Source organism: Propithecus coquereli, unplaced genomic scaffold (assembly GCF_000956105.1).
Source record: "Propithecus coquereli isolate 6110/MARCELLA unplaced genomic scaffold, Pcoq_1.0 Scaffold223, whole genome shotgun sequence".
NCBI lineage: Eukaryota > Metazoa > Chordata > Mammalia > Primates > Indriidae > Propithecus > Propithecus coquereli.
The window spans coordinates 2803551-2831056 of NW_012147523.1; the positions used below are offsets into that span (position 1 = coordinate 2803551).

Sequence of the window (27506 nt, forward strand, 5' to 3'; positions counted from 1 at the left end):
GCTCTTTTTTTTTCTTCTCTTGTTTCTAATTTCCGTTTCGCTTGTTAATAACTGAGTCGAGTTGTCAGATGTGGAGTTGGCTCAGCCATGGCAGCCATAGGATCTTTCAAAGATGCTGCTGTTACTTGTGATAGCTCCCCATTGCCCAAAGCCCACACTCCCTAGCATGGCTAACAGGGCCATTCAGGACTTGGCCCTGGTCACCTGGACAATAGCCCACACCCCCACCCCCTGACACACCCTCCAGCTGTATTGAAATAGTTCCAGTTCCTAGAATACGCATGCGCTCTCTCACCTCCAAGTCTTTGTCTCCTCTGCCAGGAACACTCACCTCCCACTCTTGCCCCTTCCCCCGCTATCTCCTACACATCCTTTCCACCTCCAGAAGAATGTCGCTTCCTCCAGGAGAGGCTTTTCCTGACCCCTCCTCTGTACTCCTGGGTTTATCCCATCAAGACACAGGACGTTCATCAAAGAATCATTAGAGGAAAAAAAAAATTGGAATCAACTATAGACCAATAGGGAAAAGAGTTAAATAAATAATGATACATCTATTTGATGTATTACCATGCAAAACACTTTTAAAAATTCAAAGAAGATGTAGAATATTAAATGACATAGTTATATATAATTACTAACAGTGTGTACAATATGCTCCCATTCTACAAATTATATACACCAATGTACATGCCATATCTGTACACATTTCATATGTATGCTTACAGAGAGTAGGAGAGTTACAGATTATTTGAATTTTCTGCCTTCTCCCTTATGCTTGGTTGTACTTTTTAAAATTTAAATAACAATAGGTATTGTTAATATTATTTTATAATAAGAATCTACAAAAGCTGTTTTAAATGAGAGTGCTATTACCATGGAAGAAAGGGGAAAAAATAGAAATAAAGAGAATGGGAATATTTAGCCAAATTGGTAAGGCCCGCCTGATGCTGTTTAACGTGCTTCATCTGAGCCAAAAACTCTAAGACAAAGGCTCCCAGGTGGCTGCCTTGGTGTGTATTTTGGTGCTACGGGATGATGAGGAAGGCTAATCTTTGGGTCCTGAACATCCTCTGCCTAGCAGCATGCCAGACACTGGAAATACAATGGCGAATAAGAGGATCCCTGTCCTTGTCCTCTTTGAGCTTAGGGTCTAGCAGAGGAGACAGATGCACACACAGGCCACTGCATGGTACCATGTGGCAGATGCTGCCGTTGAGCACAGAGGAGAGGGGCCTACACAGGGCCAGGGATGCTATTGGGAGGAAGAATATCTAAGTTGAGTGGTACCCAAAGGAATGACATTATTTCTTTGGAGGAGGGAAGGAAAGAGTCTAGGGAGGAAATAGAGGGGAAAAGATGGGGGAGATAGGGAGAGGTGCTGGAGAGGAGGATAAAGGCCCATCCCATGCTGCTCGCTGCTTAATTGAGTTTGATAACATGAGGCTAATGGCCCAGGGGAGCTGCCTGCCCAGCCGCCGTTGAGACACCACGGCATCTTCAGAATAACAAGATCAGAAGGTCACAACGAAAAGACATCCAAGCTATATAGCCTAGGCAAAAAGACAAAGGAGTCTTTTTTATTTTATTCTTTTAAATGTGCACATTCAGTGAAATTCAGGGTCATTTCTATGCCTTCCAGTTCCCCACAGCAGAACACAGGAGGGACCCACCCAGTGAGAACCAGCCAGCTAAGCACAGATCTAGCTGCATACACATTTGATCATTGTAAAAAGTCATTTGTAGACCAAGGCTATTCTCCCAAGTAGAGTCAAACAATATTCAGCATGGTCTGGCCTTTGGCAGAAAAACAGAACGATTAAAGTCTCCTTTTTCTGCTAATAATGAAGGTCTTTTACAATCAGGCATATTTTATCTCTTGTGTTTATTTAAGAGGAAGTTGGCAGGAGTGGGTCTTTTGCGTTTGATAGCAAGTTTGTTTTGTTTAGCTTTTTTTAAATGTTTATTTAAAAATAACATGCAACGTCTCGCTTTCCTCTAGATCTCAGTTGAACTGCCACCTCTTCTGAGGGGCTGCTCCGGATCACTGCCAAATGAAGTGGATCCTTCATCCTCGCCTCCAGGTCTTCTCTCTCAGGGCATCTTGGTCATTTCTTCCATAGAAATAAAACATCTGACATATCTCAGACTACAGTTGCATGTTTATTTCTTTGCTTCTGTTTATTGTCTATAGTCCCATCTAGACCGTAACCTACATGAGAGCAAAGTCACATCTGTTTTGCTCACTACTGCATTTCAAAGACCCAGCGCAGGTGCCTGCTATTATGGAATGGACGAATAATAGCGTACGTTAAGTGCTCACTGTAAGCCAGTGCTAAGTATTTTACAAGCATTATCTCCTTTGGTCCCCACAACAGCTCCAGTAAGTCTTTGCTATACAATGAGGAAACAGGTTTAGAGAGTTTAAGTGTCTGACTATGATTTGATTCTAGATATGACAAGAGAGTCGGACTCTTCTATCAGTTTATTGCAGAAATAAACAAGCTGTTAAAAGGTACCCAGAAAAATAAACAAAACCCTTAGTAATTCCATCACCCCAATCTTTATTATGTTAACATCTTGGTCTGTGTCCTAGATGGCTGGATGAATAGGTAGATGGATGCTTTTTATTCATTAAACAAATGTGGAATCATTGCTTCATTCTTTTGACTGTTTTTAAAAAGAAACTAGATAAAATACACTTTACACATTTTCCCATGTCAACAAAGTATCATTTTTTTTTTCTTATCTGTTCTTCACCATTCATCCTAAACCCACATTGCTGGCTTCAAACAAACTTGCCCTCAAATAGTAATTATCCCTTCTATTTGCCTATGTTTTTATAGCTTTGATTCCCACAAGTCTGTGAGACAGGCAGGAAAAGGATTATCTCCACCTAACAGATAATTTGAGAAGTTAACAACTTGTTCTGGGTCATATGGAGTTGAGTAGGAGAGCCAAGATCCGGAGCCTATTTGTTCAATTCCAAAGTTCACGGGCTTTCCACTATATCCTACTGCCTCATAATATATATCTGATAGTGGGGCATAAACTCAAAAGCAAAGTTGACTTGGGTACCAATCCTGGTTCCATCAGTTCCCAGTTATACAACATGTAAGCAAGTTAGCTACGTTCCCTAAGCTCAAATTTTCTATTATTGTCACATGGACTTCATGGACCTACTTTTCAGGGTGCGGTGAGGATGACTAGATGAATGCACATCAGATACTTGACATGGTAGCTGGTAGCTGCTGCTGAGGGCTGACTGACCCAGTCCTGTCTAGTGAGCGAGTCCGGGTGCGGCTTTGCTCTGGCTGGACAGAGGTCCTGCAGGCTCTGCCACACCCCAACCCACCTCAGGATTTTCCCGTTCCAATTACAAGCATAATGAGGACCTGCCACTTAAGACAGGAAACAAAAACCTTCTCACCGAGCCTGGTGAGTTAAAGCCAGGCCCAAGGGTCCCCAGTTAGAGGAAGTGAGAAAAAGACGAGTGCCCGGGACAGAAAGGATACACAACTAAGTCTCACTCCCTTGGGAAGACTTTCAAGCAAATTCACACACCACCTCTCAGTTGTTTTGCATATGCTATTTGGGGGGGCATTTTGTGATGGTTTTGAAGAAACTCCACTTGTAAACAAACAAGAAATAAGCCTTTTCCTTCCCTTTCTGGGTCATAGGCAGGTCTTGACCCTCCAAATTTTACTGTCATCAGAAGTCCTAAGGGAGTCGGAATTTCTACAGGGAGTGGCTATGAAAGCAGGAGGAAAACCATTAAGCGTGGTGCTACAATTTGAACGTCCCCCAAAGGTCACGTGTTGGAAACTGAATACCCCATGCAACAGTGTTGGGAGGTGGGAACTTTAAGAGGTGATTAGGTCATGAAGGCTCTGCCCTCAGGAGTGGATTAATGTCAGTATTGCGGGAATGGGTTTGTTATGCAAGTGAGTTGGCCCCCCTCTCATGCACTGCCGCGCCAAGTGATGTTTTCCACCATATTATGATGCCACAAGTAGGCCCTCACCAGATGCAGCATCCCCAGTCTTGGACTTCCCAGCCTCCAGAACTGTGAGCCAAATAAAATTATAAATTACCCCATCTCAGGTATTCTTATAGCAGCACAAAACAGACCAAGACACTCAGTGTCATAAAGCAAGAGAGAAGATAGGCTTAAAAAGGAGAAGGGGACTCTGAATTTATTGTATGGATATACTCAACATGTATAGGAAACTAGGAAGCTATTAAAAGAAGGAAGTAGAGTTAGATGTGCAGATAAGAAACAACCTCCACGATAAAAGGGAGTAGAGCAAGGTACAGAAATTGCTTGCTAACATCCTCGTGTGTGACGTGGGCTATTCCTGGGCTTGAACACATCCTCCCTGGAAAGTTATATGAGAATCTGAACCAAGGAGTCTAACAAGAGGTCAAGGGTGAGGGGAGTCTAATTTCACTGTGCAGCTTTTGATGCTGCTTGAATATTTTATTTTTCCAGATTTTTTTTTTAATGGGGGAAGATCAAAGTACAAAATAATATGGTGAGGTCGAGAGAAATAAGACAAGCCTACAGGAGGAGGCAGTTTTCAGGTCATTGATGACTCAAGGAGAGAAATGTCAATAGAACAGTGTGAGCAGAAGCCAGATTGCACCAAACTGAAGGAAGAATGAATTGTCATCAAGTAGAAATAGCGAGGACTGGCAACTCTTTCAAAAGTGTGTGTGTATGAAAAGTAAGAGCTAGGCAGTAGCCTGAGCACCAGGAAGGAGGGATCCCAGGTTTAAGGGAAGAGATTTTTAAGACAAAAAAGATTTAATAGGTTTATGTACTAAGGAGAAGGCCAGGATAGAGTCAGAGTGGACAGCTTCTGTTTTTTGTCTACCCAGCAGGCATTTCCCCTTCTTATAGTAATAGCAGCTTTATTTTTCTTGGAGGACCCATCCCCTCTCCTCTCTCAAGATGTCTGGTTTAGAAAGGGTTAGATCCAGTCTCTTGGCTAAGGGGGCAGGTGACCCAGACCCAGCCAATCAGCATATTCCATCCCCCTAGAACAGTGATTCCTTTGGAGATGGGCGCATGACCCAATATCTTGCAATAACATTGAGTCCGAGGCTGCTGGGAATTTTGTAAAAAGGAAGTTCTTTTTTTGGTAGAAGTTGCTGAGATAATGGGATGTAAGTTGGGAGTTTCTCTGTGCCCAGGAAAGCCTTTTGAGAACGAAGAGTGAAGTCAATGCAGAGGAAAGTAATCCCAAAGGACACAGAGAAATGAATTCCTGTTGGCATTGTTTGAGACCATGATCCATCCACATCTGAATACTTATATTTCATTTTATTTTTTTTGCTTAAAAGTCAATTTAAATCAGGTTCCTATTTGGAGCTTTGGTGACTCCGGAGAGAAGATGTAGACACACACTAAACAGGGAAGACGGGTGTGAGGAGATGAGGGCATGGAGTCCGGAGTAGGTGGGGAGGGTAAGTCTTACATGGGGGCAGGGGAGGACACATATTTGCTGAGGCACAGGGGGAAGCAGGTCAAAGAGGTCACGATGACTATGCAGGTGCATGGAGGGGCAGGAAGTTGAGGGCCACCCACCCATGGGTACCCGTAGCCTCAATTTTCCCCGTGACTGAGGAGATGGGGTTAGCAGCTGAGACCAAGAGGACTGGAACTTTGTAGGGGGAACTTCAGAAAAGGGAAGGTTTGGGGACTTGCCTAGGGGACTCAGAGAGGGACTGACTGGGAAGACTAAGGGCCTGCATTTGTGGAGGCTCCGAGGGGTCAATTTACTTGCCCATCTTTGCTCAGCTGCTAAGATGCAAAGTTGGTGTTTGAACCCTGGGTCCATCTGACTCTCAATCCACATTCTTCCTACTTGGCCTAGTCTCGCTGGATCCATTTTGTCACCATCACAAGTTCTCCCAGCTTTTTCAATAGCTTTCTGGGCTATTGTGATGAACATTACAACCTGTGCAGTGTTGACAGCAGAATTCAAGAAGCTGAACTTCAAGAATATTCACCCAACAGAGCCCATTCCCTAGGAAAATATTTAAACTTGGGATTGGATTAAGAGCAGTTTAAATCCTACATCAGTGCACTTGAGTTTGGTAGATGAAAGAATAAGCATTATAGTGGCCAAGAGTATGTACGGGCTTTAGAGGTGAAGAAATTGGACTTAAAATTAAATTGGCACTCAGCCTTGCTAGCTGTGTGACCATAGGCAAGTAAGTTACATAGCCTCTCTGAGCCTGTTTCCTTACATGCACAGAGGAGGTAATGACAGCACCTATCTCATGGGGTTCTCGTGAGGATGAAATGAGATCAATAAAATAGAGCTCTGCTCTCCAGTAAAATTGAATAATTTAATAGAACATGCCTGATCCATTTTAATGTTATTTCTGTACACAGTGTTAAAGTTCTGCATCCATTAAGTGGAGTGCCAGCTTTCCTGCCCTGGTTCTATTATATTCCATGTGTAAGTCACTTGGGCAAATCTCTGGGCCTCTGATCATCTAAGGAACAGAGCAGTTGAATTCCACTTCTAAGGCAATCTTTCCATTTTTGACTTCTATTTTATTATATATCAGTAGTTATTGCCAGAAATACCCTGACAGTTTCATGCCCTCTCCCAGCATGTGACTTTCCCTTCTACCATTTCAACTCAAACTGTTGGCTTCTCTGCCAGGGGACAGCTCAGAGTCATGTACCTGGCAAGTGCTATGGTTTGACTGTGCTCCCCAAAGTTCATGTGTCAGAAACTTAATCCCCAATGCAACAAGTGTTGGGAGGTAGGACCTTTAAGAGGTGATTAGGTCATGAAAGCTTAATGCTGTTATCTCAGGAGTACGTTCCTGATGAAAGGGATGAGTTTGGCCCCCTTCCCCCACCTTGTGCATTCACACGCACACACACTTTCTTGCCCTTCCACTTTCTGCCATGGGAAGACGCAGTAAGAAGGCTCTCCCCAGACGTAGGCACCTCACCCTTGGACTTTCCAGCCTCTAGAACTATGAGAATTAAATTTTTTTCTTATAAATCACCCAGTCTGTGGTATTCTGTTACAGGAACATAAAATAGACTAAGACAGCAAGTGATTGAGGTACTTCTCTTGGCCCAGGAACCTGCCAATTCCAACCACCAAAAGAGAGCTCAGTTTGATCTGCAGTTTAAATGGGTTCTCCATGGGTGGGTGGATAGATGGAAAGAGAGATAAACGGACAGACTCCAGGCTATGTGTCCTAAATGGCTCTTGGCTATTTGTTAGTCAGTATATAAATATAGCCTAATATTTTTATTAAGATTTCTGCAAACTCCTCACTCTGGATACCCCAAATGAACAACCTGAGTAGGGAAATGTCTGCTCCTTAATGAGCCTGTTCTGAGTGTCTCATTTCAGATGCTGCCATGCCAGGCTTCCAGAGGTTAGTCAATGTCTGCTGTCTTTGTCAGCCTCGAAATCAGTGCCTTAAGGAACAAGCAAGATTTGCATCTTTTAAAACCCTGCCAGTGGATTATAAAAGGTGTGAATATGCTATTTGTTTGTTGCAATATTTTAAAATAAATTTTAAATCATTTGAATTGTAAGAATACTCAGTCTTTTTCTATTATGTAATGGACACCATTGGATGGTGTTATCATGGCTCTCTCCTATTAGTGCAATCACAAACCTTACCAGTGGCTCCAAGTACCTTCGAATAATCTTTCCAAGTATCTTAGGCAGTGCAGAGTCCAGGGTTCAAGTCCTGACTCTGCCACCTTCTAGGTGCTAGACCTTGAGAAAATGCCTTAACCTCTGCAAACTCTATTCCCTCATCTGAAATATGGTGATAATGACACCTACCCCATAGGGTTGTGAGAATTAAATGAGGTAATGCATGGAAGGTACTTAAAATAGTGCCTAGCACAGACAAGAACTCAATATTTTTTCCAGTACATTTGAATAGTAAAGTTTTATGAGAATTATTTTAAATCACAATTTTCAAAAAGGTATTGTTCTCCTGAATACTTAGTACTCTGGGGGAGTTAGATGCTATGCTTAAATAAGTCATATTGAGTAAAAGTTGATCCCTTTCATAAGCCTTGAATTTGGAGTTTTAATAGCAAACATACAAAGGTTACATTTTCTGGCTTCAATTCAGAAATGTCAGCACATCAAACACACACACACAGAGCCACTTACTCATACAGTGTAAAGGGCAATTGGGTTTGGAGGAGAATGTCACATGAACAGAATTGCAGCTCATTAACGCAGTACTTGAAGCTTCTGACCTCAGCTATATAAACAATGTTTTCAGATGACAGAATTGCCGAGAAACCAAGTCCTGTGAGTATGATTTAGTTTCTGAAGCAGTTCAGCATAGAGACGTTCAGAGGATATGGGCGATGGAATGTAATCAGATAACCTATATAGTATTTTGGAAATGATACTAACGTAGAATGGGTCAAAGGGCTTTGCTTTTATAGTTTGCAAGATTTCCAGGCTTTCCAGATGTATAGACGCCTCAAAAGAATGGGGCTTTATGTAAAGCGAAGATAAGAATAGGTAACAAGAGCAGAAATGATTGGAATCAGTCTATCGCACAGGTGGGCTTGAGCTTGTGAGGCCTGACACACAGGGCAGAATGGAAGGAAGGAGGGAGTGGGCGTGCTGGTCATGTCTAGATAAAACAGGATGGTTGCTCACGAGACAATGCAAGGAGGTCAGAGCTCTTCTTAATGTCTACTTCTCATCTGGCTGTACGCCTCAACGCCTGCCAGAGAGAACTGACGATCAGATGCATCATATTTTAGAATAATTGATGATCAGATTGACCATATTTTAGAACAATTGACAATCTGATTGATCATATTTTTAAAAAGTAATAGAGCCATGTTTACTAGCAGGCACACGCTCTAGCACCTAAGACTTCATGGACTCTAATGAAGCCTACTTAGCTTTCTCTCTCTCCTCAACTTGTTGCTTCTACGCTGCTAGCTGGGTAGACTGATCCAAGTTCATCTTCTTAGGCAGCTGGAGCTTGGAGCCCTGGGCTCATGCCTCTGCCTAGTCTTCACAGTGAGCCTTCCGTTAGGTGTTCCAGACACCACTGGGAGCCCCTCACAGGAACGGTGACAGGACTTCACTAAGGCAATTCATGACAATACATGGATGCTATCAAAATCTCCATCAGGCATTTTAGTTTAAACATATTACACCAGCATATCTTGTATTGTGATATTATAGCCCCATGTACTACAAATTCTGCAATAAAACATGCTTGCCCATGGCATAGACTCAATGCACCCTCTGCTACAGCACAGCGAAATTCTAAGCTGGATTGCCCAGACGCAAGGGAACTCCCTGGTCACAGCCGTCAGCACCTGAAACCTCCTACACTGCCATATCCTTTACATTGACAGGAGAAAACCCAGCCCAGTGCACAACCATGACCTGCTTGCTGCCCCACAAGCCAGCACTCTGAACTATAGAAGCTTTCTTGACAACCTATTTCTTTAGTTCATCCTTCTCCTACCGAGCCCAGACTCTTGGCTACCATGTTTTATACTCGAGGAGCAATTACGCGGAAGTCTGAAGGGAGTCATGTTCACCCATCCTTTCATGCCCCTGTGGAGCAATTACTGAGTGGCCACAAGGTGTGGGGAACTGGGGAGGGGCAGGGGATGCCGAAATGAGCACAACCTGGGGCTCTCAAACAGCTCCGTCCTGTCCAAGTCCCCATCATCTCTTGCCCGGATTATTGCAAGAGCCTCACTACCAGTCTTCCCAATGTCACCTTTGCCCCTACAGAAGTCAGAGTGATCCTTTTAAAACCCAAAGTCAGATTATGCTACTTTTTTTTTTTGGCTCATGAGTTGGAGTCAAAGCCAAAGTTCCTGCAGTGGCCTGCGCCATCTCCGCCTCTCATGGCCTCCCTGATCCCACCTCTCTCACTCACCCCCTCAGCTCAGACAACTGGACTCTTTGCTCTCCATTAAACATGCCAGAAAAGCTCCTGCCTCAGGGCCTTTGCACCTGACACTACCACCCGAACCGCCTTGCCCTCCCACCCAGATATATACATGGCTCCCTCCGTCCCTCACCTTCTTCCTATATTTGCTGAAATGTCACTTTCTCAGTGAAGCTTTCCACCTGCTCTATTTAAAACTGACCTCTCACTGACCCTGCTTTCCCAATCTGCATTGCTGCATTAGTTTCCTCAATAATGTTTATCGGCTTCTAACACATTGTATATGTCATTTATTTCTATGTTTATTATTTTGCCTGCTCTCCTTAGAAGATAAGCTCCATGAGGGCAGGGATTTTTATTTATTTTTATTGCTGTGTCCCCAACACCTAGAACAGTACCAAACAGTGTTATCCCCTGGGTGGATGACTCAGCACCTGACGGCATCCCCACTACAGGACAGAACCAGCACACGCCTCTTCCCAATCCTCTGCTCCACCACACATTCAGTGACATATTCTGCCCTTCAGAACACAAACTACTACCTCCCTCCGACCACATGCTGACCCACAACAGCTTGCTTTGTGTGCGCCCTGACCCACAGTCCAGCAGAACATTCTGTACTCACCCTTACACACTCCTTCACTACAGCCCTCATTACACAGGATCCACACCCTACACACACTACACGGACCACAACAGGGTCTTCCCGTCCACTCACGGACTGCTGTCCGCGGTAGCACCATGTTCTAGCCCTGGCCACACAAAGTGGAGTCTGTGGTCCAGCAGCATCCAATCACCTGGGAGCTTCTGAGAAATGCAGAATCTTGGGCCCAGCCCAGACTGGCTGAATCAGAATCCGCATTTTAACCAGATACCCAGATGACTCGTGCTTGCACATTAAAGATTCAGATGCTCCATCAGGCTACATCATGGCACATGCAGCACTGGACTGGACTGTGCAAGGATAGAGTGCAGGAATCTGCAGCCCTCTCTACCCAAAGTCCAACGATTCCATGCGTGGCATCTTCAGATCCTTCACCAGCATCCTCCCCCAATACACACTGCACAACCACACGATGCCATGACAGCTTGCGATCCAGCAGCCAAATTATAGCCCTTTATAAATAGGGTAGTAACTTACACAACAACCAATTTATTTGAGACACCCTGCTGTAGATAAGAAAAACATCCTGCACTCTAGTGTATATCCCTAAAGAATGCCTCATGTTCCACAGCACAGTGTATTACAGCGTCCTGTTTTGTGGCCATTCATTTACTCATTTATTCATTCAGTAAAAATTCCCAACCACCTATTATGTGCTACACCTGACGCTAGGCATTGGCATTTGACACCGAGAAAGACACAATCTAATAGTCTAGTCAAAAAGACAGACATTATATTGATCATGTAATTACAACAACATGTGATGAGTTTGCTGATAGAATAGTAGCAGTACTCAGGGATCAAGAAGAGCCTCCCTGAGTGGGTGACATTCTACAGATTCAATGAGGGGGAGGGACAAGCAAGCAAGGGAAGAAAAGACACTGCCTGTTTGAGGATCTGAATACTGGTTCTTGGAGGCAGGAGCTAAAGCAGGGAGGGAACAGAGGCCTGGCCTTGGAAGACCTCAAAAGCCATATGTGCCAAGGAGCAACGGACACTCCTAGGGCAACAGAGAGCTATCGGGGGAGTTTTAAGCAAAAGAGTGACGCCACACCACCAGATGCACAGTTAAGAAGATTACTCTGTACCCTGCAACAATACACCAAAGCTAGTGTATTTCAGCACAGTCTCAAACAATACTCTCCCAACAGCTCTTGCCACAATAAAAGATGGTGCTGAGAACAACTTAAAAAACCCATTTAAACTTATTTTAATGAACCTCCAATAATAGCACCCTTCACTAATGTTTGAATATAATCCTCTGTGATTGCTCCTTGTTTTTTCTCTCGCCACACTCTATTTAATAGCACGCATGAATCAGGAGCAGTGACGGGTACATGCATGCCTTTTAACATCCCACAGGGCACATGGAACGCTGCGCACTCTCGCCACGCGCCTTTCGGGAGTGGCAGACACTTAAGAAGGGGTGGGGAAGGAGAAATATAAAATCCTAGGATGTGGGCTGGGAGGGCTCTGCCGCCCGCATCTGCAATGTAAAAAGCATACCAGAGGGTAGAATCAAATATGAGGGGGGTGCATCATTTATTGTTATTACTAATCCAGTCTAAGGAGATCAAGGGCAGGGCTGGCTGCCTCTGAGAGCTGGTGGCAGAACATCTTGAAGTATATAGTCCAGTCCAGTCACTGTACTTTGAAAGTCATTGTTAAACCCACATGAGGGAATTCAAGACATTGATCAGTTGGAAATCCTACCAAATGCAGAAGAGTTGAAGCTGCTTGTTGATAATTAATTATTATGATCTTTTAATATTATCAATGATAACAACAGCTGCTTTTTCCTGAGCACTTTCTACGAGCCAGACATGGAGCTAGACCTTTTATGTTCATTATTGCTTAGCAGGGATACTTGAAATATTTAACCAGTCAGAATGGACGTTAGTTGTAAATAACCAGTACTAAGGGGAACTGGCTAAATGTCAACCTGACTTTGACTCACTCATCACTCCCCTGCAGGTTACAAACTAACAGTTCACGGGCCACATGTGGGTCATGCATACGTTTTATTTGCTCTGAACTGTGTTAAATTTTTTAAAAATTGGTTGCTGATATATCAAAAAAGTGTCAAATTTTATCTAAAAATCCTGATTTCTCATGAAAACCACGAAGATGGAGCCATGCCGAGGCTGCTTCCTGCAGGGCAGGCCCCCTAGAGGTGGGACGAGCCGAGCCTGTTAGCAGACTCCCGCTCTGCAGGCTGCCTCCTCCACCACTCCCTCTCCTCCCTCTCTCCAGCCCTCTTCTCTCATCCACATCACCTGCCTGGCCTCTGTAGGCACCTGAGGCTGCGACCTGTTCCAGAAGCCACCACCCCACGCCCTGACCAGAGAGAGGACGAGTGTCTCCCACTTACAGAGATGCTACCTCCCTCTGACCTCTGTTTAGCTTCCCTGCCTCAGCTTTTAACCCTAAACTCCACAGCAGTGATTCTCAACCTTGATCACACATCAGGTCACCTGGAGGGCTTGTTGAACACAGAACACTGGGCCCCAGCCCCAGAATTTTTGATTCCGGAGGTCTAGAATGGGGCTTGAGAACTTCATTCCTGAAGTTCCCAGGTGATGTTCATACTGCTGGCCTGGGGACCACACTTTGAAAACCGCTGCTCTATAACTATAGAATGAGCCTCACATGCCCACAGGGTTTCATGCTGGTGGAGATGGGAGCATTTTGCATCCTTCCTTTGGCTAAGTGAAAAGAGGAGCGTTCATGTTTTGAGATCTCATCAATAGCCCCACAAAAACCCAAATGAGTTGTGAGTGCCACCTTCAAGTTCCCAGTTTCCTGAACAAAGAGCCCACTTTTTGCAACCAGGTTACCTTTCGATCTTTTTTCAAACGGCCTAAGGAAATCGGTAATACTGCCTATGACATGCAGGGCCCTCCCCAACCCCGAGTGTACACACAGACATTGTCTTAAGGAATAGCTTCAGCAGGACTCGACACTGTTCTGCCCCTCAAAGACCGTGCACCTGACACATTAATTAACGTATGACACCACTAACAAAAACAATGATTAAGTCTTCCGGAGGCCTATTACGTACCAGGCATGTACTGAGCACATTATGTATCGTAACGATCCTCTGATGTTGGCACTATTATCATTGCTGTATTATAGATGACAAAACAGTGGATCAGAGAGGGAAACTGACTAGTCCAAATTCACCAGCTCTAAAATAATCAAGAGACTGTTTGACTCACTGCATTCACTGAGGGTCCGACCCTGTTAGGAATATTGTGTTCAATCCTGTGTCTGTATTTTAAAATGGATGTAGATGTTCTGGAGAACAAGCACCTCAAAGTGATGTTATATGGGACATGCTTGCATGAAGAGGCAGGGCAGGACTGAACCTGGAAATCGCAGGGTTCTAGAGCATAAGCCAGCATTTGCAAATGTCTGAAGGATGCTCTATAGAGAGACAGGCTCTAGTAGCAGTTCTGGGGAGGCTGATTTGATATCAATATATAAGTTGGCAACAGTTAGAAGGACCACAAAGTGGAACTGGCTGCCCCTAACGGACCTGGCTTCCCAACACCAAGGGGAATCCAAAGAGAAACAGGGCTCATCAAGGATACTGTAGAGCTGAGAGTCTAACCATTTGGAGTGAGAGAAAGGTGTAGCACTATGGAGATGCTATCTGCAGGACTTTCTGAAACTCCATGCCCTTTGCCCCTGGGCATTCTGGTGGCCTCCAACACAGTCAGATTGCCTAAGGTTTGGAGCCTCGCTTTCATCACACGCTGGCTGGGTGACCTTGGACAGAGCACTTAACCTCTCTGAGCCTCCATTTCCTCTTCCATAACAAGAAATAATATTATAGCACCTGCATTCACAGGCTGTTGTGAGGTTGAATTAGATGCTGTGTGTGAAGTGCTTAATATGGTGCCTGCCTGGCACATCACTGCTCAAGAAATTAGTAACAATAATAGGATCAAAATAACTACCATTATCATCATCTTCATCTTAACACAGAGCCCCTTACAACTCTAGGCTTCAATGATAATGTCTATGCCCATTTTTCAGCCTCAGTCGGTAGTTTCACAACTCATAATCGAGTCACCAGGTCTGCCCTCTACTTAATTTAACAAAGAAATTTCCTCCCAGCAGAATCACAGTTCTGATTAATTCAGGTGCAAACTCCTGCACCCCGATGCTGACAAGCGCTCTCTGCTGAGTCTTTGGGGATAGCAGGCCCTCCCATGAGCACACGGACTGTGGGGAATGTGAGATGTTTTTTCTTGCATTATAAAAGTTATTTCAAAGCCATATCTACACCTAAAGCCTGCAAGAGGTCTGCGGTTCAAGAGCATGTCAGCCTCTGCTTTGTTCTGTTTTGCCTTGGGTGGGAGCTGGCTGGTGAACTGCTGTCTTATTTACTGACTCAGATGTAGTGTATGTTTCAGAATTAAATTTAAATACTGTTGAGATAAACAACATGACCTTTTCAATGTCAGTATGAAGAGAAAATGACACAGTTGAACCAAGGAAAGGAGGAGGGCAAAATTAGATTCTTTATCACAGTCCAAAAATGGATCTGAACTCTGCTCACCAAAGAACCATGCCCCAAAAGTTGTCAGCTAAGAGAGTTACAATAATTGAATCGATAAAACAAAAACTCAATATCAATTGTCTTTTCTGTATTTATAGAGGCCCGGCTGTGCGAATGGAAATCGCCATTTTTGTACCCAGTGACTTTGTGCATTAATGTGAGCCCATACAGACATGTTCAAGTAGAAACATTGATGTCTACACCTCAGGGAGTATTCCAAGCACACACAGTGGGCATGGAAAAGATTAGGTGTACAAGTACCCGACAGTCAGAAAGAACAGTTTACTTACAGCTTTTGGCTTATACGGGGGCTGAATCTCTTTGCGTTCAAGTTTCTCCCAATCAATATACCGGAAAAAGGCATGTTCTTTGATGTCACGTTCACCTTCAGGCCCACAACCCAGACGTTTGCCCGGGTGTTTGGTCATCAGCTTCAAGAGAAAGAAGAACGTTGAATTGAACAAGTTTCAGAAGAGGAAATGAGACATGCCGGAAATTATTGCTCCAATGAATTAGGGAAGGAAACACAATGAAGAATCCCAACTAATTCTTTTTTTTTTTTTTTTTTTTTGAGACAGAGTCTCATCGTGTTGCCGGGGCTAGAGTGCCGTGGCGTCAGCCTAGCTCACAGCAACCTCAAACTCCTGGGCTCAAGCGATCCTCCTGCCTCAGCCTCCCGAGTAGCTGGGACTACAGGCATGCGCCACCATGCCCGGCTAATTTTTTCTATATATTTTTAGTTGTCTGATTAATTTCTTTCTATTTTTAGTAGAGACGGGGTCTCGCTCTTGCTCAGGCTGGTCTTGAACTCCTGAGCTCAAACAATCCACCTGCCTCGGCCTCCCAGAGAGCTAGGGTTACAGGCGTGAGCCACCACGCCCGGCCTAATTCTTATTTTTTTATCCCAGCAATAAATCCCAGCCAGGATTTGCAACAGATAGCCTGACAATAGTGCCCGCTGCTAGGGGAGGCAGATCCCTTCCGGTTGACCAAACCAGAGCCTGAATGTGGCCCTGAACTTCAGGTTAGAAATGCCATGTGATCCGCTTGGGTTCAAGAATGAGCTTTATGCAATCATTGGTGCATTTAAAACTAATCGAAAATAAGTTTCAATATCTTTAAACGCCCTGTCTCCTACCACAAGAAAACTGGAGTTTGATCAAGGCAAAAGCCACATTCAGTCATATACCATTTGCATTTCTCAGTAAAGCACTTGCAAAGATGACACAACAGGAGAAAAAATATTAGTCAAATGGGCCCAAGTTTCAAGTAATTACTTTCTGAAAGCTCATTAAATAGTCAAAACCCAGCCTAGCTCATTTCCCTTGTATCACACATTACACTAAACTCCGCTGAGGTTTCTTTGGTGTTCCGTTTAAATTACTTAATTATCAAAACCTTCCATCTTTGGGTCTCTGAGCCAGTGCTAAATAACAAGATGAATAGATGCTCCGAGATGAAACCAGACAGGCTTCCTCTTGTAAATGAATCCAAAGCAGCGTGAAAATATCTCTGATCTCAAGACTTCAGCAAATGCTCAGAGAGTAAAGATGGAGGAGTTGGTGATTAAAAAAAAAAAAGAACACACGAGTCCAAGAAGCTTCCCAGAGTCAACTTGACATCAAGCAGGCCATGACGTTAGAATCCTTAGATTTTTGCCCAGGACATGCTGATTATGGGAAGGAATGAAACCAGAAATTCATACCTATACGGTTGGACATTCAGTTTAGCCTGTTTCCAGTTTTCAAGATAATCTGTGGTCACACACACAAGCACCTACCGGCCATATATGCTTTATCTTCCATGGGGAAAATTAACCGGGCACTTAGGTTCTAAGCTACTTCTTTATTTCCATGCACGATCTGACCCAGTTAGGTGAATATATTATTTCTCCCACTTGAATGAAAAGGCAGTGGACACTCAGAGAGGTTAAACAACTACAAGGACCACCAAGATAGTAAGTGGCAGAGATAGTAAGAGCTGGGATTGGATCCCACCTCTGCCTAACTCCAGAACTTGGGCTTTTGAGAGAAATGTGAGTGCACTTCCCATGTGGTTTCCCCAGGAATATTTGTGGCCAAGCCTTGACACTTGTGTAGGATTAGGATGGAAGGACAGACAAGGCAATGAGGTCTTGGTTCGCACTGAGAATAGTATCAATAATGGCTTCTGTGTACCGAGCACTGAGAGCGTCACATGTGTTCAGGCTCTGTGCTAAAGGCTTCCCACCCATTACCCACTCCTCTTTCATCTTTACTCTGAGGCCTCAGCAACTGTTACCCTCATTTTCCAGATAAAGAATCTGGGCCCAGAGAAGTAAAGTCATTTGTCTAAGGTCACACAGCTAAGGACCAGAGCCAGGCTTTGAATGGATCTGCCGGACCCCGAACTCTTGTAATTCTGTGCTATTCAGTCCCTGGTGATTTCATTCTAATGTGCAGACAATTTGGGCTTCTGTCTACTTTGAGCTTGTTCGAAGTGGGAATGGCAATCTGAGCGAAGTTTAACTAATTTTTTTTTTAATGGTAGAAAATGGGATCTTTAATGGACGTACAAAGGGCACCACTTCAATTGAAAGGCAACTGTTTTCAAAAGCCTCGCTCAATTTCTGTCTGAGCAAGAGGATGCCAAGCAAAGAAAAGCCACTGCAGAAACACCCAGCACTAATTTGGAGTCTCTGCCCAGTTCCTGCACTCTGCTCTCATGTGCCTGAAGCCATGTAGACAGCTGGATTTAATCACTGTTCCAATCTCTGGTCACCTCCCAGACACAGCCCCTGGGGCCTGCTGTTCGGGGGGAGGCATGTGGCTGTTCGCTTTGGCATCACCCTTCTTTGGGGCATCGTCCTTAAAGAAAGAACCCACACTGGACTCAGCCCACTCAACTCAAAAAGGTCCCCAAACCCAAAAGTAAGGAAGTCATCCCAGTTAATCCTGAAGGTTATGGGTCCTGAATTAACAAAAAACTGCTCTACCAGGGAAACTGCTAATTGGAGCTGAAGCTGAACGCAGCTGACCTGGAAAATCCTCTCTCCTCCATGACCCATTTACAACCTCCAGCTGTCCAGGCAGGCCTGGGAAGGGGAAGACCCTGAGCATGTATTGAACACCTACTGTGTGCCAACACCATGTAAAGAGCTCATTTAATGCTCTCAAAAATGAGTATATAAATACTGTTCCATGAGTATTGTCATTATTATTTTTAAAACAAAGAAACAGAAGCCTGGAGATACAAAGGAACTTGCTTAAGACTCTGCACCTGGGAAGTGGAAGGGTTGAGGTTTGCAAAGGGTCTCTCGATCTCCCAAATCCCCCACTTTACAAGTTCCCATTGCAGGGGATGCCAACTCAAATGCCAAGGGGAGCCTGGCACATGGCGTTGTAGGGCCAGCATTCGCAACAGTAATAGTAACCTCCAAGGGTTTGGGAGTAGAGTGCCAAGCTCTGTTCTAAGTGAGTTATAGGTATTCATTTAATCATTTAATCATCACAGAACTCTTCACGTAGTGCTATTATTATCCCTAATCTGCAGATGAGGTCAACTTCCTAAGAATACCTGGATGAGGATTTGAACCCGGATGGAATGGAACCAGATAGGGATTTCTGCAAATTAAAGAGGGCAGTGGTTTCAATCCAGTTGACTGATGCTTTGCAGAAATGACAGGCCAACATGGCAAAGATCTAATTTTTCAATAGAAACTGGAAAGGTGAATGTTTATGGGAAATCCCCTGACCTTTACAGGTTGGCAATGATTAAACAAACCAAAAGCCCAGTGTGCAACTCTTCTCACAACCGCCCCCTCCCCTCAATAGAAGGTCCACGGCAGTCTGCAGGGGCCTCGGTCTGTGCTCTCTCTTTTTTCCTACGGGCTTTGCCTTATCTCCTAATGAACCTCTGGGTCTCCACTCTCTGATCCTCATTTTTTCCTCTCCCTGCTTCACACCCTCAAAGAAAATATTTTCAAGCTATTCACTTAAGATGTTAAGGACGGAGACTAATTCACACGTGGTTTTCCCAGGGAGATTTGCATCTTAACCTACGTAGCTGAGACACAAAGCTTAGGTGATTCACTGAGAGTGGGAATTTAGGCAATGTGATGAAGTGCTTTTAGGCTGAGAAGTTGGCCCAGCTATTACAAACTGAGCCAAGCCACAGGCTGGTCTGTCTGAGTGTTCTTGCTTTTCTTCGCCCCATGCCAGCTCATATGGCATCTTGATTGGGGTTAGGAAGAGCAGGGCCAGGTAGGGCACGGGAAATTTGCAAACGCCCCACAGATGGAGGCCTGGCAGCCCTGGTTGATTCAAATGCACAGGCAGGAGCCCACTGTTAAGGCACAGCCACGTGCTAACCTTGAGAACTCGCCTGCACCACTGGTCGGAGGGAGAGCAAATACCTAATAAAGGCACCATCCTTGGACCTTATTCTCTGGGAGAATCATAACGTTGCTTTCACACTTCCCTCAGAGTTAAAACATTACTTCCTTTGGACAATATGCTTAAAGGCAGTGATTTTCAAGACACATGGGACTTTTTCAAAACACTCACGCATAGACTTAATTTCTGGGATGAGGCTGAACACTTCGGGTCACCCTGATGGCTCCAGAGGTGAGGACCACTGATCTCAAGGGTCTCACACAGATTACCATAAGCATTCCTGTGGAACGCAATATGCATAACAATCCTTACTGGTAAACATATGTCCTACTTTCTTCACAGGTACAATTTGCATGCACTGCAGGTGTATAAATGTGCCAGCCCTTATAGCCATTTGTGTGTGTGTTGGGGGTGGGAGGACGGTGGGGGTTTGGAGACACTGAATTTGAGTCAGCTTATCTAGAGAATCCCTTTCATTTAATACTGCCTGACATTTTCTTAGAACAAAAGTCACACACTCTTAGTATTAACTAAACACATACGTGGCAGAACAGGGCAAGGTGGCCCAAATTGTGCCAAAGACCTCTTGTGCCCCTTCCCATGGGTTCCAGCTCTTTGACAAAGTCTCTGTGCTTTCTTCCTCATTCATTCCCTAAGCACTGTCCTGTGCTGGGCTAGATGCTGGAGTCCAGCCAACAGCAAGATGCCATTGCAGGCAGGCCTCTGTGGTGCTTTTGTACAAATTCGAAAAAAAACTCTCCTTCTTCTAGGAGGTAGCAGTTCCATGCCAGGGCCCTCACGTTGGCAAATGGAGTTCTATCTCCATTCCCCTTAGTGGGGCATCTCTGTGCAGGACACAAGCTGCACCCTTGTATGTGGTGGCCATAAGCTTTAAGAGACTTACCCCTTTGCAGATGGCCACAGCCTCCTTGGACATGGACTTCGGATAAGCCACATTGTGCTCCATGATGGACTGGAAGAGTTCATCCTCATCTTCCCCTTCAAAGGGTGCCTGTGGGACAGGGTAGGGTGGGATGAGAAGGATCCCTGCCTGAACCCTCCCCAATCCCCTGCCCCAACAGATCCCAACCGCAGACCCTCCTCCCTGGGGTCCACAGTGAGGCCACACTCAGGGCTTTCAAGGAGAAGACGAGGAAACATGGCCAGCAGACTTGGATAAGCCCAAAGCCAAAAAAGTCACAGAGGTTCAGAATTATGAGCTCTTACCAAGTTGACACATTCTTCTAAAGAAACCATGTGGATGGAGGTGGGGGAGGACTTTTCTTACAGATCACTTAAAATTCAATTACCTGCCCAGCCAACATTTCATACAGCAGGACTCCAAATGCCCACCAATCCACGGACTTCCCATAGGGCTGATAAGCAATTATCTGGAAAACAGAAGGCATCCCATCAGAGGGGCTTGCCGTTTGTGTCATAGACGGAGACCAAATCTGTACTTCTTTTACAAGAGGAGTGGACCTTCCCTGGGTGAGGTGGTAGAAGAGGGGGTTCTTTGGCATGAGACGCCTGCCTGTTGTGAAAGATTATAGTGGCTGCAACAGCACCAGACGCAGGCCAGTGTCTCAAAGGGTGGACAGGATGTCCAGTGCCCTCCTGAGCTATTTCTTTGCCTTAGCTACTCAGGGAATGACAGACATGCTTTACAGAGGTACCTGCCTGTAGCCAGGCAAACACCCATGATGTCACATTGCCTTTCTGAAGCACTGAGTATGGTGTGTTATTTTTCAAAAACCTCAAAACAGTGAGTGTGGCATTTTTAAGAGAAAAAACTGTCTTTACTTCTCATTGTAAAAATAATAACATTTACACAATAATGTGAACATACTTAACACTACTGAACTGTACACTTAGAAATAATTAAAATGGTAAATTTTATGTGATTTTTTAACCACAATTAAAAACAAAAAGCTTATAAGGGTAAAAACATTTGTTACTATTTTACTATTTATCTATAATACATAGATAAGCAAAGAGAATAAAATGAAAATTTCCCATAATCCTTTATCAAGAGAATAATTATGACTAATATTTTGTTTATTTTCTTCTAGACACTTTTCTACGAATACATATTAAACTCTGGGTATGTGTGTGTGTTTAAACACAAACATAAACAATGTAGTATGTGGGCTTTTAATAAAGTATATTATTAAATTTTCCTTGGTAATCTTTGTACATCAACATAATTGGTTTTTCCTTCTACATAGTATTCCATTGAGTGTATATACCAAAATCCGTCCTGTCAATTCCTAATTGATTAGGAATTGATAAGATGCTGCAACACATACCCTTGTAATTAGATAGTTCGACATCTGTCCTATTATTTCCTTAAGATAAATTTCTAGAAGTAGAATTGGTGGATCAAATGGTAATATAGTTATAAGGTTTTTTGACACACATTACCAAATTGCCAGGGCATGGCAAAGTCTAGAATAGTCGTGTGTCTGTTCATCTTTCAGTAGGTAGGGGTGTCAAACTAACCATGGCAAAGGTTAAAGGCTGAGGTTTGAGGGTCAGTGTCCTGTTTACCAGTTGTGTGACCATGGGCGAAGTTACTTAACTTCTTTAAGCTTCGGTTTCTTCACCTATAAAATGAAGTTTATCACAATATCTATGCCATCGGTTTTGTGAGGATGAATGAGATACTAATTGGCTCTCACATATTATGCCTTCAAAATTTTAGCTATTACTAGAATGTTCTCTAATTCAGTTATTGGTTTTTTTTTCCTCAATAAAGGTGTTTGAGAAAACTTGGCTACAAAGTGAATGTCTGTTTCTGGATCTCTGTCTCCAACTCTGATTTCCACTCCAAAATCAGAAATACAGAGATGTTGGGCAAAGGATTCTAAAGTTCAGCCAGACAGGAGGAATAAATGCAAGAGATCTGTTGTACAACATGGTGACTATAGTTAATAATGATGTATTGTATTCTTGAAAATTGCTAAGCGAGATTTTAAGTGTTCTCACCACAAAAAAATAAGCATGTGAGGTATTGTATATGTTAATTAACTTGATTTAGCCATTCACAATGTATACATATTTCAAAGCAACATGTTGTGCATGATAAATGTACACAATTATTTTGGTCAATTATAAATGAATGAATGAATGAAATGCACTCTGAGGAGAAGTGACCACCAGACATAGAAGGGAAAGCTTTCCAGGAGAACATTTCTTATTGAAAATATTTTCTCACTTTTAAAGTACTTCGTGTCTTATTTGAGCCTTATGACAGCTCATTGAATTAATCCTTTTACCAAGCAAAACAGAGCCTGGGAGGTGAGAGAAGTTGCCAGAGGGGATGTGGTTAGCTCATGACAAAGCCAGCCCCACAGTTTATTCCTCCCATGGGTCGGGTGGAGGAGGAGGCAACTCCATCAGCAACACAATTCAGGGCATTTTGTGCTTACCTGAATCATGACCAATGAGGAATTTTTGAAAACAGAAGAACCTGGGCCCCATCCTGCAGAGGTTCTAATTCAATTCATCTGGGGTGATGCCTGGGCATCCTATACTTGAAAAGCTCCCTTGTGACTCTAAAATGCAACTAGAGTTGAGAGTCGGAGATTACTGAACTCATAGCCTAGCAGAGCATTGTGTTATAGATTGTGTCTGATGTGCTAAATAATTAACAAAATAATAATAGACCAGACTATGCCACATACAGAAAACTCCACTGGGCTCTCATAAAGGAATAATTTTTTGAAAGGATTACTTTCTTATTACTCAAGTAATAAGGGTAACGTATTTAATACACAAATACATTTACCGTGTAAAAAATGTAAACAGTATACAGAGGGAGTTAAATTTCCCTTTACCATGCCCTTATCCTCAGAGGTAACTAATGTTATAAAATCAATCTGTAATCTTCCAGATTTTGTATACTTTTACACGCACATGTACATACTCATAGAAAACACATAGCATTGTTCTGTGTACTGTTGTTGTTGTCTGTAAATGGTATCATACTGTGTTTACCATTCTGTGCCTTGGTATTTTTTCTCTTAACAATATGTCTTGAAGATCTTTTCATATCTACATTTATAATCTAACTCACTCTTCTGAATCAATGCCTAGTAGTATTTCATGCTATAAAGAAATCATAGGCTAGTGTCCATTTTCCTATTGAGGGACATACATAGTACACAAACCCCATGTCATATGTCAGCCCAGGAAATCTGTTCTCTCTCTCTCAACAAACATTTCAATGTCATAATTATAAGGTATCATATGGCCATGAGCCATGGCAGCTTGACAAAGAATTTTACTGATGTGTGTTGGATAGTTCTTTTGAGTTTTATTTAAATTTTCTCCCAAACCTTGATGTATTTTGGGCCTGAGCTTCTGGATGTGTGCTGAGTTAATTTGCATGTGTGATCTCAAAGGAATGATTTAGAGTGTAGGAGAAGGACCAGCCTGAGGTTCCCTTGCAAGGTACCACCCTTGACCCTTCCTGGCTCTTGCACGGCTATCTGGGGAGCAGAGGGGATGTCCCTGCAACATGGCTGTACATGCGCGGTCCCAGCAGCTCTCACCTCAGGGGCGATGTAGTCTGGAGTGCCACAGAATGTCTTAGTTGTCACCCCGTCCCAGATGTTCTCCTTACACATGCCAAAATCAGCAATCTTGATGTGCCCCTCAGAATCCAGCATCACGTTGTCAAGTTTTAGGTCACTGTGGCAGACACAAGAAATTAGAGATTTAATTAAATGCTATTTATTTCAAGGCAACAACGAACAGCCACTCATTATGCATAAAGCCCTGTGCTAGGTATTGTGGGGTACGAAGTGAGTATAAACCGGCCCTGCCCTCCAACAGCTGACGGTCTGGCAGGGAGATAAAAAGGGGCCCACCAACCTCTGTGCCTTTCTTTTTCTTTCTTTTTCTACAGAGCCAACTGTGCCAACGGTCTCATGAGGACACAAGGAGACAGCGGCTCTGAGAACGGGGAGATCCACAGAAAATTAAACAAAGGGTAGAGTGTCCACAGAGGCTTCTTGTATCCAGGGGAATTCTAAGAATTGCCCTTTGTAACTTAAGTACTCTTTATATTTTGTAGGAAGATCTATTTTTCACCAAATTATTATTTTTAACTATCTCTGGAGATCACAAAGAAAAAAACTGATTGAGAGACACTTATTTAACTCCACCAAGATCTCCTGGGCCACTTCTTGGGACATGAGCCAGGAGTTTCCATTGATTCTTTCAATCAAAAAATATTTATTGCACACCTACTATGTGACAGGCACTATGCCTGGAGCTGTATATATAGCTGTGAACAAGATGAACAAGCTTCCTGCTCTTCTGATTAAATTCCAGGGGAGGAAAAAAGACAATTTACAAGTATTTAAATCTATAAGCATGATTATTACAGATTCAGATGTATGCAAAGAAAATAAAAATGACAATGAGGTAGTAATTGGGGAAGGTCACTTTATTTATTTATTTATTTTTTTTTGAGACAGAGTCTCACTTTCTTGCCTGGGGCGAGTCCGTGGCGTCAGCCTAGCTCACAGCAACCTCAAATTCCTGGGCTCAAGCAACCCTACTGTCTCAGCCTCCCCGGTAGCTGGGACCACAGGCATGCGCCACCATGCCCGGCTAATTTTTTCTACATATATTTTTAGCTGTCCAATTAATTTCTTTCCATTTTTTGGTAGAGATGGGGTCTCGCTCTTGCTCAGGCTGGTCTCGAACTCCTGAGCTCAGAACGATCCGCCCGCCTCGGCCTCCAAGAGTGCTAGGATTACAGGCGTGAGCCACCGCGCCCGGCCAGGAAGGTCACTTTAAACAGGGTGTCAGGAAGGACCTAAGGTGGTGACATTTAGCTTTAACATAAAGGATGCGTGCTGTACTTGCATTCTTTTATTTCCAACTGTGTTGATGAGGACAGCTTGATATTTGGGGGAATGCTCGTATGTCTCCTGCATATGGGATTGCTCTAGTATCAACACACTTTCCTTTCTAAATACCTACTCCAATGTCAACTCAGTCAGTAGGGCTGATCTATGGATCAGATTGTCCTAGTCCTAATAGAATATGGGGAAGTCCAGCTTTCTGAGAGGTAAGGGGAACTACCGTTCAATTCACTTCTCTCCCTTAAATCATTTTGAGTGGGTGGTGAACATCTGTGGTTTCTGCCTATTCTAGCATCTTGTGATGAGAGCATCCTAATATTCCTTTGAAGAACCACCCTTCCCCAGTTCTCAAGCCACGTAATGTGGGTGGTGCTGGCTCCCCAAGTGGTCATGTGGGCCTGTCCTGGCCAGTGGAAATACTCCATCCTGCTGGTCACAGTACCAGATTCAGAATGGGCATGTGACCCAATCTGGGCCAATCAAAGTCATTGTATCAGCCCTGGCATTTTGGCTGGTACCATCAGAAGAGAGATGAGTGCTTTTTCCATTGGGATTGCTCAGGTGGTAGAATGTGAGTCTAGAAGCTCCAAGGGTCACCAGATGGAGAGAAGAAAACTGATATAGATAAAGGAGAACCTAAAGGGAGAGTGATAAAGTGAACCCTCATAACATCATTTGAGCCCCTGCATTTATCCAGGCCTAAATTCAGATCTGCCCCTGGACTTTTAAGTGACATCAGCCAATAAATGCCTCTTTTAACTTAAGATAGCCTGAATTGAGTTGCTGTCATCATTTCCAACTAAAAGAATGAAATATATCCTGGCATGTCCTATCCATGTCTATAGGGTCTCTTCATCCTAGGGAAGGTCCACTTGTACCCACTGTTTGCCAATAGCAACATTCCACAATTATAATATCTTTGGCGCTGTCCACGGTACTGCTTATATCCGGCCTTCTTTCTTATCTATAAACCACAGCAGTCTCTGAATGCTAGGTTGGAACTTAGAGAAACTGAACTTTGCAATTACTTGCTTCACCTAAACATACTAGGTCTACATATGATTTCATTAATAGTGACACAACCCCCACCCCCGCCCCCCAGCTTGACCACATGCCCAGAAACTATGTCAACCAGGGAAGGAATAAAATCTCCATCTTTTATAGAAAAGGAGTTTCAGGTGCCAAGAACCAGCAGGTCTTGAGACTAGAAGATGCTCCCATCATATTTACTGTCACTAGCACTCTTTTGATATTCTACTGCCTTCTTTTGTTCTATGTAATAAATCCTCATTTCTGTTTCAAAAAGGGGCTAGAGCAATAGTTCTCATTTACAGAAATCCATCAAGGGCAAAATCAACACACATTCCAGAGATGGTGATCAATAGATCAGACACTAAGTTTGACAGGAAGCATCTTTTGTCCCAACCACCCACTCAACATCTCCAGCTGTGATCCTCAAAGAGGGTTTAAGTCTAACATAATTCCTCATCCTCTTTACTTAAGAACTGTTCAATGAGCTAGAGCTATAAATGAAGGAGGGAGTGATTTGTAACACTTTAAAAGACTTTACAACCATGAAGGCAATCTCTATGAAACTATAAAACCATGCATCTTTTGTTGTGTAATTTTTAATAGTTTTCATTTGATTATCAATTTCAAGGACTCTGTCTCAATCAAGATTCTTAATGGTGGGGAACAAAAACCAACTCTGATGATTTTAACCTGAAAAGGAATTTGTAAAAGCATATTGGAAACATCACAGAATCTCCACGGAAGGCTGAAGAACCAGATTAGGAGACTACACAGCCAGAAATATGGAGCTGGTCCAGTGAAGACACCGCCAACGTCACCACTGGACAAAGACATCACCCCCTCTGCTCCAGGAAGCCCTAATGCTGGACTGACCATTGCTGCTAAGAATCTCTTCTTCTCTTGCCCCTGGACACTGGCTGTTCCTGATTACTGTGGCCACTCTTGATTCTATGGTCTCTGCCTCCTTTCTCACTAGTTTCTGAGTCAAGGTTTTGAGTGAGTATGACCGGGTGTCAGAGTTTGGGTCGTGTGCCTGCCCTTGCTATGGGGAG

The 27506-nt window shown here is 43.6% G+C and overlaps 1 protein-coding gene across 2 annotated transcripts in view; it reads right to left on the bottom strand.

The window, feature by feature from the left end:
- Window positions 1–27506, bottom strand: part of PRKCB (protein kinase C, beta) — a 298743-nt gene that overhangs the window by 10441 nt on the left and 260796 nt on the right. For both annotated transcript variants that reach the window (XM_012645016.1, XM_012645015.1), the window contains exons 13-16: window positions 24100–24238; window positions 20854–20934; window positions 20448–20555; window positions 15461–15601 (exon numbers count right to left, since the gene is read on the bottom strand). In XM_012645016.1, the coding sequence (XP_012500470.1) occupies window positions 15461–15601; window positions 20448–20555; window positions 20854–20934; window positions 24100–24238 (469 nt within the window). The remainder of the gene's footprint in view (window positions 1–15460; window positions 15602–20447; window positions 20556–20853; window positions 20935–24099; window positions 24239–27506) is intronic.